General features: G+C 46.5%; 1 protein-coding gene across 1 annotated transcript; it reads right to left on the bottom strand.

The window, feature by feature from the left end:
* Positions 1-1,560: 1,560 nt before the first annotated feature.
* LOC120668766 (tyrosine N-monooxygenase-like) lies at positions 1,561-4,874 on the bottom strand. Its single transcript, XM_039948560.1, has 2 exons — positions 4,084-4,874; positions 1,561-2,661 (listed from the first exon to the last, which is right to left on the bottom strand). The coding sequence occupies exons 1-2, from the start codon at positions 4,846-4,848 to the stop codon at positions 1,768-1,770; spliced, it is 1,659 nt and encodes a 552-aa protein (XP_039804494.1). The 5' UTR covers positions 4,849-4,874; the 3' UTR covers positions 1,561-1,767.
* Between the last annotated feature and the right edge of the window lie 8,269 nt (positions 4,875-13,143).

Below are 13,143 nucleotides of genomic sequence, written 5' to 3'. Positions count from 1 at the left end.
CAAGTTGACTCCCCTCCTCAGATTCGCTGCATACCCATCAGGGAACATTAATGTTTGAAACCACTCTAGCACTTCCCTCCTCTGGGGCTTCGTCAGGACAAAATCGGCCTTGGGCTTTTTCCATGCCTTGCCTGACGCGGGAGGCCTCATGTCTAGCTTCGGTCTATCGCATAATGTTGCTTGATCCACTCTGGCCTTAACGTTGTCCTTTGTCTTCTCTACAATGTCCATGATAGTTCCAAACAGTGCCTCGGCGACATTCTTTTTAGAGTGCATCATATTAATGTTATGTGGAAGGAGATCTTGCATGTAGGGAAGCCTCCACAAGCCCGACTTCTGCGCCCATGCATGTTGCTGACCATATCCCTCAAAACCACCATCTGCATTAGCCACAAGACTAACTAACTGAGCACGAACACCAGCACCTGTCATAATATGAGGGGGAAGGTCCAGAACTTTGACACCTTTTGTGAAGTTCTTCTTATCGCGTCTGAATGGATGGTCAAGAGGGAGGAATTGTAGATGTTTGTCGAACGAAGAATATTTCCCACCCTTCCGCAACCATATGAACATCAGAGCTGCCTTGCATACTGGGCAAGGGAACTTTCCGTGAACACACCAGCCGCAGAATATTCCATACACCGGCAAGTCATGCAGGGAATAATGGTACCAAACATACATCCTAAAGTTTCTCTTTGTAGCTCGATCGTATGTCCAAACCCCTTCCTCCCAAGCACTGAGCAAATCATCAATCAGGGGCTCCATGTAGACACTCATATTATTTCCTAGATGTCTAGGAATTATCAGCGATAAGAATATGTTCTGTCGTTGGAAAATCACGCCGGGAGGGAGATTGAGGGGTATAACGAAGACAGGCCAACAAGTGTAAGGTGCAGCCGACATTCCATATGGATTGAAGCCATCTGTTGCTGCTCCCACGAAGAGGCTGGCTGACGTACCCCAGCAATATCCATGGCGCCTGGGTAGTGTCGCTTGCAGAGGAGGCCCAGGATGCCATTGGCCATGCGGTAGTGAGCAACACCTGGAACAACTATGTCAAAGTTCCTGCTCAAGTTATTGAGGGATATTATTAGTGTCAATTGTGATTTTGAATATATCAAAAGGAAACGTATTGAAATCTTCTAAACTTACTTACCTTTTCCCGTCAGTTCGGAGGACCGGTCGTTGCTCTAGAGGTATCGCACGATCCGGGAGCCTCGAGGGGCCTCGCTGCCAGACGGCAGGTACGCCCAAGTCCTCCTCCTCCTCGTCCGCCCCATCCTCCTCCTCCTGCTCCTGCTCCTGCTCGTTCTCGTGCTCGTGCTCGTGCTCGTGCTCCTCAGCACCGGGATCCTCCTCCTCCTCCTCCACCTCCTCCGCCACCTCCGCCTCCTCCTCCACAAGAGGAGCACTTGTGATGTTGCCCCTCAGACTGCAGGGGAGTGATAGCGTGTATTATATTTTGTACTTGTGCAACGCATGGCTCTATATATAGCTTCTCCTCTCTCCTATATACATGTACCCAACTGCAGTATGTAATTACTCCATCCAATTACGTTTACAATACAGAGATATATACAAACGCGCTCAGCCTGAAGACACTGGGCTGGCTTATTCAACACCAAACTAATACCCAAATAAGCGCAGGATTACTAACAACACAAACTATGGCGGTAGGCCGGGCTCACCAGTGATAACTTGATCAGCATTGAGCCAGACGTGCCATGTTCTACCTACGTGCTTATTAACTAGCTAGCTAGGGATGAATTACATAGAGGTAGCCGAGTAGAGGTGCGCCGGCAGCCGTGGCTCGGCGTGCAGCACCAGCGGCTTTGCCATGAAAATGTCATGTCTCCCCTCGCTGAGATCGACGGCCGCCATCCCGGCCGGCTTTCTCCAGGAGAAACCCTGCAAGAGCCTGGCAAAGAGCATGACGGTCATAGCTGTACCGAGCGAGGTGGCGATGCAGCTGCGGCGACCGGTGCTGAAAGAGATGATCCGCAGGTCGTTCTCGGAGAGCGTGACATCCACCATCATCGTCGGATCCGCAGCGATGTGGCGGTCGGGATTGAAGCGGAGTGGGTCGTCCCAAACGGCAGGGTTGCGGCCGAGGCCAATGCGGCTAAGGATGACGTGGCTTCCCTTGGGGATGTGGTAGCCGGCAACGGTGGCGTCGACGAGCGAAACGTGGGGTACGTTGAACGGCACGACGGGGTGGAGGCGGAACACCTCGCGGATGCAGGCCTTGAGGTAGTTGAGCCGCGGGATGTCGGACTCCTGCACTAGCCGGTCCCGGCCGACGACGCCGTCGATCTCCTCCACCGCCTTCTTCAGCATGTCCGGGATGTTCACCATTTCGGCTAGAGCCCACTCCACCGCATTGGACGGGTTGTCCATAGCCGCGAACGTGATGTCCTGCGACAGAGCTTTGACCTCCTCGATGGTGAGCACCGGCTTGGCCTTGGCATCCTCAAGGGTTATGAGCACGTCGAGGAAGTCCTCGAGCCCCTGCTTCTCTCCGCTCTTCCACTGCCTCCAACGCTCGTCGATCAACACGTCGGGCAGCCTGGTCATCATCTCGATGGCCTCCCTGACCATCTTCTCGTGGCCGTCGAGGTCGAGGCCCAGCAGCCATGGCAGGTAGTCGGAGACGCATGAAAACTTTACTATGTAGATGTGCAACTAGGTTGTTCCAGTGTGAAAACCCCTATCCCAAAAGAGTTTAGCAACCTATAGCCTTTCCTATCAAGAAACTATTCTATGAAAGTAAAGGCACACAAATTGCTAGTATATAATGCGGAAGCTTTAAAGAGCGAGATAGGAGATAGCAAACTCTTGACGCGGGTGTTTATCCCGTGGTTCGGTTAGCCACAAAGGCACACCTACATCCACGTTGTTGTAGCACTCACTAAGAGTATTGCTACTCGGTCACCAAGTCTCTCCCGTGAACATAATCACGGTCACCTTGGCCCCGGGTTCCACTAAGGAGCTTTTCCACAAAGGATGGGGGTCTCCACGTCCCCCGCACAAAGATGTCGTCGCCGCTCCACACCAAGTCGGAGGGTCGATGACGTTGCCGGCGAGCTCCACGCTCCAAGGTGCCGGCGCACCAAGCTCTTGTTTTGGTTCACTAATGAACCACAGCACAAAGGCTCTAAGCCTTGCAAACTCACTCACTAAGAGCTAATCCTTTACACAACACTCTCAAAGTGTGCTAAGGGCTAAGGATATGATCTTGATGCTTTTGTATGGCTTGGAGATGTTCTTGGGTGTGTGTGGGATGTCCAGCAACTCCAGCAATCTTCAAATGGCCGGGGTGAGGCGTATATATAGGCCACCAAGTCTTGTAGCCGTTGCTCCAACGGTCAGCTGAAAATCTGCGTACCACCGGAAGAACCGATGCCTCTTGGTGGGGTAGCGTCGGTTCATCCGGTCACTCATAACCCGAAGTAGCCGTTGGACTCCTGACGGCTGACGCAAAGACCACCGGTTGAACCGATGCAATGCACCGATGCTTCACCGGTTCAACCGGTGCTGAAGGAATCTTTTCCTGGACGCTGACGTCATTACACCGGTGGTATGCACCGATGCACCGTCGGTTGAACCGGTGCTGAAGAAACTTCTTCTGGGCATTTGACATCGTCTCTGGTACAAAGGACGGCCATTGCACCGATGCCCCTTCTTGGACCGTCGGTTCAACCGGTGCCTATAGGCTGACTTGGCTTCGATTCCCTTCTGCACCAAAGTATCATGGCGTCGGTTCTTCCGACTACCACCGGATGCTCCGATGCCCTGGCGTCGGTTCTTCCGGTGCTCCTGAATCGAAGAGCTTTCAGGGCACTGCCCTGAGACCCGCGAGGGGCGGCTCCCCCTCGACCCCCGTCCGCTAACCGGGTAGCGGAACCCCCGTAGGGGCGGCCCTTTGGGCCTTGCTACGCCTATCTTCTCTTTCTCTTTGTCATCACTTGAACCTAAAAGCCTGAGAATGGTCATCTTAACAATCATATTAGTCCAAGTGTTGTGTTGTCATTTGATCACCAAAATCACTCGAAATGGCATCAATGGTGCCATGTTCGTTACAACGCAGAAGGCGTAGAGGAGCCCCAGGCAGGCGAAGACTGCGTCCACGTGCTGCACCTCCAGCGGGCCAGGCCCGCCGTCGGGCTGCGGCTCGCCGAAGTAGCGCGTGCCGAAGACGAGGCGGCGGACGACGTTTGCGCAGTAGTGTCGTGCCACATGCCTGACGTCGACGGCGGCGCCGCCGGACCCCGCTCCGGCGAGGTTGTAGACGTAGCTGGTGAGGTTGTTGGCCTCGTCGGCGCGCTTGTCGTGGAGCCACTTGTGACGGGAGGGGCAGACGATCTCGGAGGAGAGCACGCGTCGCATCTTCCTCCACTGGTCGCCGTAGGGGGACATTATGGCGCCCATGTAGCCTCTGCTGAATGTCTCAGAGGCGAAGGTCAGCGGCCGGGAGGCGAAGTTGGTGTCCTGCCTCTTGAGCACCTCGCATGCGATATTGGGGCAGGTGATGGGGATGACATGGACGCCGCCTAGCTTCACACATGCGATGCCGCTGCCCGTCCTCTCTAGAACGTGGTGGATCCACTGGAACGCAGGCTTGCCGCTGAGCAACATCTCCGGGAGGTTGCCGACGACGGGCCACGGCGTGGGCCCTGGCGGGAGCGGCGCGGTACACGTGCTCTTTCGCTGCGGCACGAGGGTTTGGACGACGAGGTACACTAGCACCACCATGAGCAGTATAAGTTGGAGGACAATGGAGGAGGAGGTGGGCAAGGAGGCTCCAAGTCCAAGCGACGGGGAGGCAGCAGCCACCGCCTCCATGACCATGTTACTGGTTACTGCTCGATCGATGATGAGCTCTTGATTCGACTGCGGCCTACTCTCAGTTACAATAAATAGACCAGCTGCTTATCTGTTGGGACCTTAAGCAGGGCAGTTGAGCCGGGGCTGAGTAGCGTGCATATGATCGCACGTGAGACACATGTAAATATTAATAAAAGGGAACCGTATGCATGTGCTTATCTCTAGCAAGCAACCGTACTAATCCTTCGGACGTTGTACCGTCGTGTGTCGTCGTCCGGCCCTGTGATTTTTTTTTCCAGCGTGTCACAATCCGGTCGCAACTCATATAATCTCGTTGGAGTAACGATACGAAAGAGTTTATGGGCTCGGGTAAAACTCATGAGACGTTGATGGGGATCGCAGAAACGGGACCTCAACCTCGTGAATCATGCTCGCGCCCTCGCTGGCAATAGTTGGGCACCTAGGGCGTGGCCTTGCAATCTCGTCTGGAAATATATATAGCTTAACAAACAACTGCTGCAGTTCGTCCGCCGTAGCAACTGTATGCATGCCCGGCTTTTAATCCATCGGTAGCAGGACTTGACATGGTATGGAAACAAAGCCCAATAGCAAGTCTGGGTTAAATACATAACATTGTCTCGGCCTAGAGCCCTAAACGGTGGTTATCATTTTCTTTTATTTTTTTGTTATGTTATATATATATATATATATATATATATATATATATATATATATATATAACCCTCAGGTTTTCAAGTGTTTTTTTGGGAGGCAAAGTTTTCAGCGCCACGAGTTACCAGCTGTAATGGATATGTTTTTTGTTGGAATTTGTGGTATGCACGGATTAGACTATTTTCCACATAAAATTTATTAGAGCTGTGAAATTAATTCACAGAGCAGGAATGTGTTGCTACTAGAGAACAGCATATGGATTTGTTCTTGAAGAGAATGACGACGTCTTTAAAAGATTTTCTAGGATATTTTCGTACATGCGTTTGGGCACTACCGGAAACGACATATATGCCGAGTGCTCGGTGCTTTGCCGAGTGCCAAACCACAGGCACTCGGCAAACAACCTCTTTGCCGAGTGCCGAGCCCCAGGCACTCGGCAAAGCTTCGGCACACGGTACATTTCATTTTTGCCGAGTGCCAGCACTAGGCAAAAGTCCAACACTCGGCATACAATACCTTTGCCGAGTGCCGCGGGGCAGGCAATCGGCAAAATTTGCGCACGTGGCCGCCGCGCGCGCCAGCCGTCAATCCGGCTGACGGCTGTTACTTTTTGCCGAGTGCCGGCCGTCAGGCACTCAGCAAACCCGACTCTTCACTGAGTGTTTTTTGCAGGCACTCGGCAAAGTTTGTTTTGCCGAGTGCATTTCGCTGGCAATCGGCAAATATTTAATTTTTGTCCATTGTAGACCTCAAAAATATTTGTACCCAATACATACAACATGTGGTACTCCATGTTCAAATTTGGTCTAGGTTTCCGGCGCTGGTGATCACCGGCGGCGAGGTTTGAGTGGTGGAGGAGAACGAGAACAAGGCGAACCTGTAGAGGTCTGGGTTGGGGGCGGGGGACTATCTGCGGCGGCTCGCCGGCGAGAGCAGGCGGCCGGCGGCCATGGGAGCTCGGCTCCGGCGAGCTCCAGTGGCCGGGTCGGGTGGAGAAGGGGCTGAGGAGCTTCACTGGGGTGAGGTACATCCGTTCCGTGGCTCGGCTGTGGATGAGGATGGCTGGAGGTGGCCGGTCCGCGGTGGCCGGCGGCCGGCGGCAGTTCTGTACGGCGGAGGTGGCACTCCGGTGAGGAAGAGTGGCGATGGAGGGGTGCGTGAGCTTCAAGAGGTGGAGGGGGAGGTGATGGCGTGCTCGGATTGGGCAATGGGGGCGTGGGGAAGTGCCTCCACGGTGAGCTGCTGCTCGCCGGGGTTGGAGGGGACGGCGGCGGCCTTCTAGGCGGGCAGGGGCTCAGGCGCGCGCAAGGGAGGAGGGTGAGGTCGAGCTGGGGGCGAGTTTGCTGGGGAGGACGGGTGCTGGGGGAGGCGCGCACGGCCGTGGCAGCTCGGTCGGCCATGGCAGTCGCCGTGGTGAGCAGGGGAGTGTGCGGGGGCGCGTGGCAGTGGCTCGTGGTGCCAGGGAGGGCGGGTTCATGCATACAGGGTGCGCGGTAGTGGTTTGAACTGAGGCACGGCCAAGTGGCCTGGACAGGTGGCGCCGGCGGCCATCCTCGTGGCCTGCGCACAGGGGAGGGGAGGCAAGCGTGGCGAGCAGGAGCAGGGCTGTGGGTTTGCTTCGGGGTTAAGGGAAGCGACGGTCTGGGCAGGTGGCGGAGAAAGGCAGCTGGCCAGGGCTGGGCTCGGCGCGTGGCCAGCCAGGTGGCAGCGCCGGCGTACGGTTCCGGCCGTAGGCGCGGTGCAGGGAAGGAGGGAGGAAGGGGATGAAGATAGGGACTTGTTCGCGATTTCTAAATTTTCTAGGGATAGTACTATAAATCAAAATTATCTCCTATTTCCCAGCCTCATATGAAAAACTTGTGAATACCATTTTTGTTCAGTTTTTCGAGATATACAACTTTCTTGTTATGAACTTTTTCATTAGAGCAATGGTTTGAGAGTTATTTAATTATTTCAAAAACTATCATTTGAAGTACTTATCATTCCATGTGAATTTTGACACTTTTACTCCTAGGCTTCAACTAGTCTTTTGTTTAACATGACATGGTGGATATGACTATTTGTTTTCATATGCCTGTTTGCATTTGTTTGAAAGTTATTTTAATTTCCTTACCAATAGAAATTGAACTCATTTTTGTTTAACTTGCTTACATTTTGAATTTGCAACAAGTCTTTTTAAATTAAACTATGTGTCACAAAATATGAGTGTGTAATCATACTACTCTTTTGTGACAAGTTAAGCATGAATGTTTCAGGAATATTAAAGGAACAAGTTTATACCTAGACATACACTTATACAAGGATGCATTATTATTTTCTTATAAGTATTGGTTACTATGTGCTACAGAAATGTTTAGTCCTTTGTTTGAATTATTATTTTGTTTCATACTTCCAAGTTGTCATTTAAGGAAGAAAAGAATAACCAAATATTTTCTTACTGGACTTTCGAGGTAAGTATGATTTATGCCTTCTTTTCTTTGAAAAGATTTTCCTATTTCAAAACTATTTGTTTGTTGAATATTTGTGGCCTTATTTTATTATTTTGTTTGTACTGGTGGCTCTTCACAAATCAAAAAATGGTTCCATTAATCATTTCATGTGATGGTTTCCTAGTTTGAATTTGATTTCCATAAAACGTTTATAGATCATTATGAAAGGTGTATTTTAGTGCCTTATTCCCACTCATGTCAAGTCAAGTTTAAAAGTGTACCAAATATTGTTTTCAAGCACTTTGCACTCAAACACATGCACACATACATTTATACACAAGTTTGCAAAAACTAGATATATGGTTCTTATTTAAGTTTTCTTAGCTCATTTGTGTGTGAAGTTATGTTAATTGCCTGTCTTTGGTTAAACTGACACCTAAGGTGTCACAGCATACCCCGCTTAAAAAGAATCTCGTCCCGAGATTCATGTGAATAAGCTAAGTGTGGAAGGTGTGTGTATCTTTGGTGAGTTAAACCCGAAGGTCGACAAGATTACCAACTTCTAGTTCCAAGGGTTTTCTCCTTTTATCAAAATAACACATTTGGCTAGAGTAGGTAGCTTTAAGATTTTTTTTCTTGTATTATCTTTGCTAGTTACTCTACCGAATCACCAAGTCTGGTCCAAAATGTGGTGGTCTTTGGTTTGTGATCAAGTCAAAGGAGTTGATGCCTTTGATTATACAAGGCCTCGAATAGTTCTATTTTTAGACTTGCTTGATGGCTATATGACAACTCTGCTAAAAACTAGCATTTGTCTCAATTCTGATCGCAATGAGTGACGCAAACTTTCCACATGTCTTCAAGATTCGGGCCACTTTTTGGCTTCACCGTCGGTTGGAAGATGATAAGCTGGTCTTGGATTCGATTGGGTTACACAGAGAAGATTGCAATTGTTCTCCAAAAATGTGCTAGGGATTAAGCGCCACTATTGGAATTAATTGTATGTGGTATGATATGTAGACCACAATGTGATCAAGATGAATACCGGCACACTTCTTGGTAGTAGGAATAGTGTGTAATTGAACAAAAGGTGTCGGTTGTCGATAATGATTCATATGGAATGAGGCCTTTGAGAGGTGCTTGGCTAACCAATCATGAAATCCATAATCGGCAAAAATTGGAGTGTAACGGGTATTTATAAGTGGTCTCGGTATAGCATTATGAGATATACTTAGAGAGAAATTTTGCCTAGGGTCTTGATATATTTCGTTAATACCCAAGTGATTGGAAAGCTTTGGAAAGAGGTGACCTATCAAGAATTGGTTTTCAGAGATCACGATTCATTTGATCCACTATGGAGATTCGAACAATAAAACTCTATCCTTGTCGCAGTAAAACATTTAGGCTTCTCCATTCTTTAAATGAGCTTGTGCTTGACGATTTTTGCAGGACAGATTCTGGGCAGTTGATAGAATTGAGCATAACTGATGAATCCATGGTCGAAAAATTCTTAAATTTTTACTGGGGGTGCCTAAGATAATTGTGATCATTTTACCTAGTCAACTCCAACTCCGAAACAGAGCTTGAGATAATCAAATCCTTAAGTGTTTGCCTAAAGGTTGACCCAAATTTCAGACTGAACAGAGGGCTAGTATTTTGTTTGTAACTACCAAAAATCATGGCTAAAAATTCTCCAAATTTTACAGTAGCTTCTAGACTGAGTTACCCACAACTTTCATGTTTAATGTTTTCTCAGGAAAAGCTTTTAAGTGGGTCGAAAAATTCATGTGGCCAGACTGCTACAAGTTGACAGAATTATAGGGGTTTACCAAAAGACTGAATTTCGTGGGTTACACTTCTTTAAAAATTTTCACAATTTTACAGAAATAAGGAGATTTGTTTTACTACATTTTGTTCCACAGTCTCAACTTATTTTGAGGTCTAAAAAATTGGGGTTTCTCTTCTGTACCTGCCGGTCTGCTTACATCTGATTGCTTTCTAGGATGGAGATCTTATTCTTTGGTAGAAACAAACTTTTCTCAAGACATTCTTGCTCAAGATGCTTTTATTTAATAGTTGGTACTTTTTTGAGTAAAATGCACACTAGTTCAATGCCATGATGCTTTGTGGAGATGCCAACATGTCATGAGATTGATGATACACATTGATAATTTAGGGTGCAGGTGTTTTGTTGTAATGAGGCAATGCACCTAGGTAACATATGTGTGCGGGGATGCACTACACAGATAAAATGATCTATGCATTAATAACATGATGCACATGACGTGATGCATTCATCATGATATTATTGAATGATGTGCATTTCCTGGTGTATAACTACTGATGCACATGGTTTACAAGCATGATGGGGAATATCTATTTGGTATGCATGTGGTCATGCGGTGCTCAGGTTGCAATGCAGGGTAGCTACTGGAAGGTCAGGCAAGTACTCTTAATTTTTGTTGAACCAAAATAGAACTCAAACAATCAACACATTATTCAGGTTGCGAGAAAATGGATGGCCACAGAGTCGCTATCACAGACCAAGATACCAGCGTGCACCTAGTAGTACAATCATGTTGCGGTCGCACACACGAGGCCCTAGGTTCCGTTGCGACACCATAGGTCAATGAGGAACACCACGACGAAGTAAAAACATAGCAACCCAATTAATGCTCGTGGCAAGAAAGGAAGATGAAGAGCCAGATTATATTCACAATTCCTTCCCAGATGTATATGTGCTTTAACCATGGAAATGCATTAACAATGCATCGGTAGTACATTAGCTATATGTAATGCATGAATGTTGCAGTCAAGATTATGCATGATATTCTAGCATTTTTGGTGCACCATTTTAGTTTTCAAAAGAACCATATGAGCTAGAAGGGAAAAGAGAATTACTTCAACTCATCCAAGTAAAAACACTTTTAGTCATCCATTATTTTTTTGGTCTTTTTGTTGAGCTCTTGATAACCAACATCCATAGGTTGTTGGACAATGTGCTTCAAAGATATGGAAGGCTTAACACCAGCAAAAACGGTCCCTAACATTTGTATGATTCAAAGGATAGATGTGCAGAGGAGTAGAACTCGAAAGGCATGGTTAACCTAACGTGCAGGAAGCTGTAGGTTACGATAAAATTCATAACTCATGTTCCGTTCATCGAAATGCCTTGAAATTTTGTTTGGAGCTAGATAATTTTATGTCCTAAAACTTTGGTAGTCAACTTAGAGGCCAATTCCAAGAGTAAGATGGTCGAAAAATTCTATTACTACACTTCTGGTTTTCTGAACAGAGTCTCTGTATTTAGGGCATAACTTCTGCTATATATATTCAATAAAGCTGAAATTTTGTAGAAATGTAGCTTAGGAAATTGGAAACAACTTTGGTATTCAACCCCAAGGCTAAAACAATGGTTAAGATGGTTGAAATATTCAGTCTTTGCTTCTCTGTTCTGGCTATTTCAGGCCGGGCGATAGTGTTTTGCCTTTAGCTCGGAGTATACTAGCTTCATGGATTTGAAAATTTGTGAGAACCTAGATCACGAAATTTGTGACCACTTTGGTATTCAACTCACAGCCAAGAAAAGTCATCTACAAGAGCGAAAATTTTAGCAATTTACCGTAGGGTATAAACTAGACAATGAGAGTTCAATTGTTCCGGAAGCAACTTTAGAATTTCATAACAAAATGGATGAGCCCAAAAATTTTCAAATACTTCTAGGGAATTCCTAATATGATTGGTGCACGGTTTTGTTTAATCAATTCTAGGTCCAAATCAGATTTTAAGGTGGCCATGTTCTCAAGTTCTCAACTTGCTGTCTACCCGGAAAACTCAGCAACCAGCAGGCTAGTGTTTTGTTCACCATGGACAATCTACTTGGCTAAAAATTCTCAAATTTTAACAGAAGCTTTATTGTTAAGTTTTCTACAAGTTTCATGTTGAACTTTTCTGCGTTATAGGTTTTTATGTTGGTGTAAAAATTCAAATGGCAGAACTGCTACGGTTAGACAGAAAAACAGAGGAAACAAACTCTCTAGTGTTCTCTAATGTATAGCAATCCAAAAATTTTCAAATTTTTACCGAAGATGCCTAGGGTAGTGAGGAACATTTCATCTAGTCATTGCTAAGGCCAGTTCAGATCCTATCAAGGTGATATTCTCAAGGTTTTGAAGTGATGTTAAACCAGAAAAACAGGTGGTCCAGAGAGTCAGTAATTTGACCATAGCTACCAAACCACTTGACAAAGATAATTCAAAATTTTACAGTAAGTTCTTAATTAAGTTACCTACAACGTTTGTGTTGAACAAATTTTCAAATGAGCAACTTAATATTGTCGAAAAATTCACTTTATACAGATTGATCCAATTTGACAGATTTGCAGAAAGTTACTATAAATTTGAAAACACTAAGATAAGAAGCTTAAAAAATTCTCAAATTTTTACAACAGATTGGTAATTTAGGTAGTTATATTTCATATTACAGTACGAACTTGATTTGAGGTGATCTTCATATTTTAAAATTTTGAGAAAACCAGAATTCCAGATTTTACAGATTACCTAGATAGTTCTTAAGGATGGATTTTTAAATTTTTCGATTACGATTTCAGATCCTAATCATACTCACCAAAGAAAAGAATTGCCATGTAATCTTGGTCTTACGCGGTTAGCTTCGGTGGCATATATAATACGTCTCTCGCTATATATAACTAGTCGATATAGCTAACTATTATAGGATTCGGTTTCGAGTTAGCGTACCTGCAGAAAATTGATAGTATATAAAATGAACCTTTCGTGCCAGCACTCATGAAAGCATTTCCTTACATTACCGATCACTATAGAACCGGCAACCATACAATTACCGCCGTATGGACAACGTTAAGCATGCGCCATCGGAATAGCGTATTGACTGAGTACCGTCGTAAACGGGGAATTGAATTCCAATTTCGAACCATTACTCCCCATATATTCAACCGATGGTTGGTATATGGGCAGCAGCTTAAGTAGGCCACTGCTTGAGCTCCAGCGTTCGTCTTGCATCACCGACGGGAAGGTCAGACTCCCTCAGCTGACTGAGCAAGCATACCTTCGCGGCGATGATGTAGTAGTAGAATTTAAATTGCGGAATTTAAATACTAAAATATAATGTGCTGGAAGTTAGCCATACAATATAAGCCACCTGATTATACCCATAAGATCCCCTAGAGCTTTACGTTATA

The sequence above is a fragment of the Panicum virgatum genome, chromosome 4N, assembly GCF_016808335.1.
Source record: "Panicum virgatum strain AP13 chromosome 4N, P.virgatum_v5, whole genome shotgun sequence".
Taxonomy (NCBI): Eukaryota; Viridiplantae; Streptophyta; class Magnoliopsida; order Poales; family Poaceae; genus Panicum; species Panicum virgatum.
The sequence above is the reverse complement of the archived record's forward strand: the minus strand, read 5'-3'. Positions and strand labels throughout refer to the sequence as shown.

What these genes read in the sequence shown, in the direction of transcription:
- LOC120668766 (XM_039948560.1), bottom strand. Translation starts at nt 4,848, where the DNA reads ATGGTCATGGAGGCGGTGGCTGCTGCCTCCCCGTCGCTTGGACTTGGA. An exon ending in GGCTCCTCTACGCCTTCTGC is followed by an intron (nt 2,662 to 4,083) that starts GTTGTAACGAAC and finishes TACATAGTAAAG; the next exon opens with TTTTCATGCGTCTCCGACTA.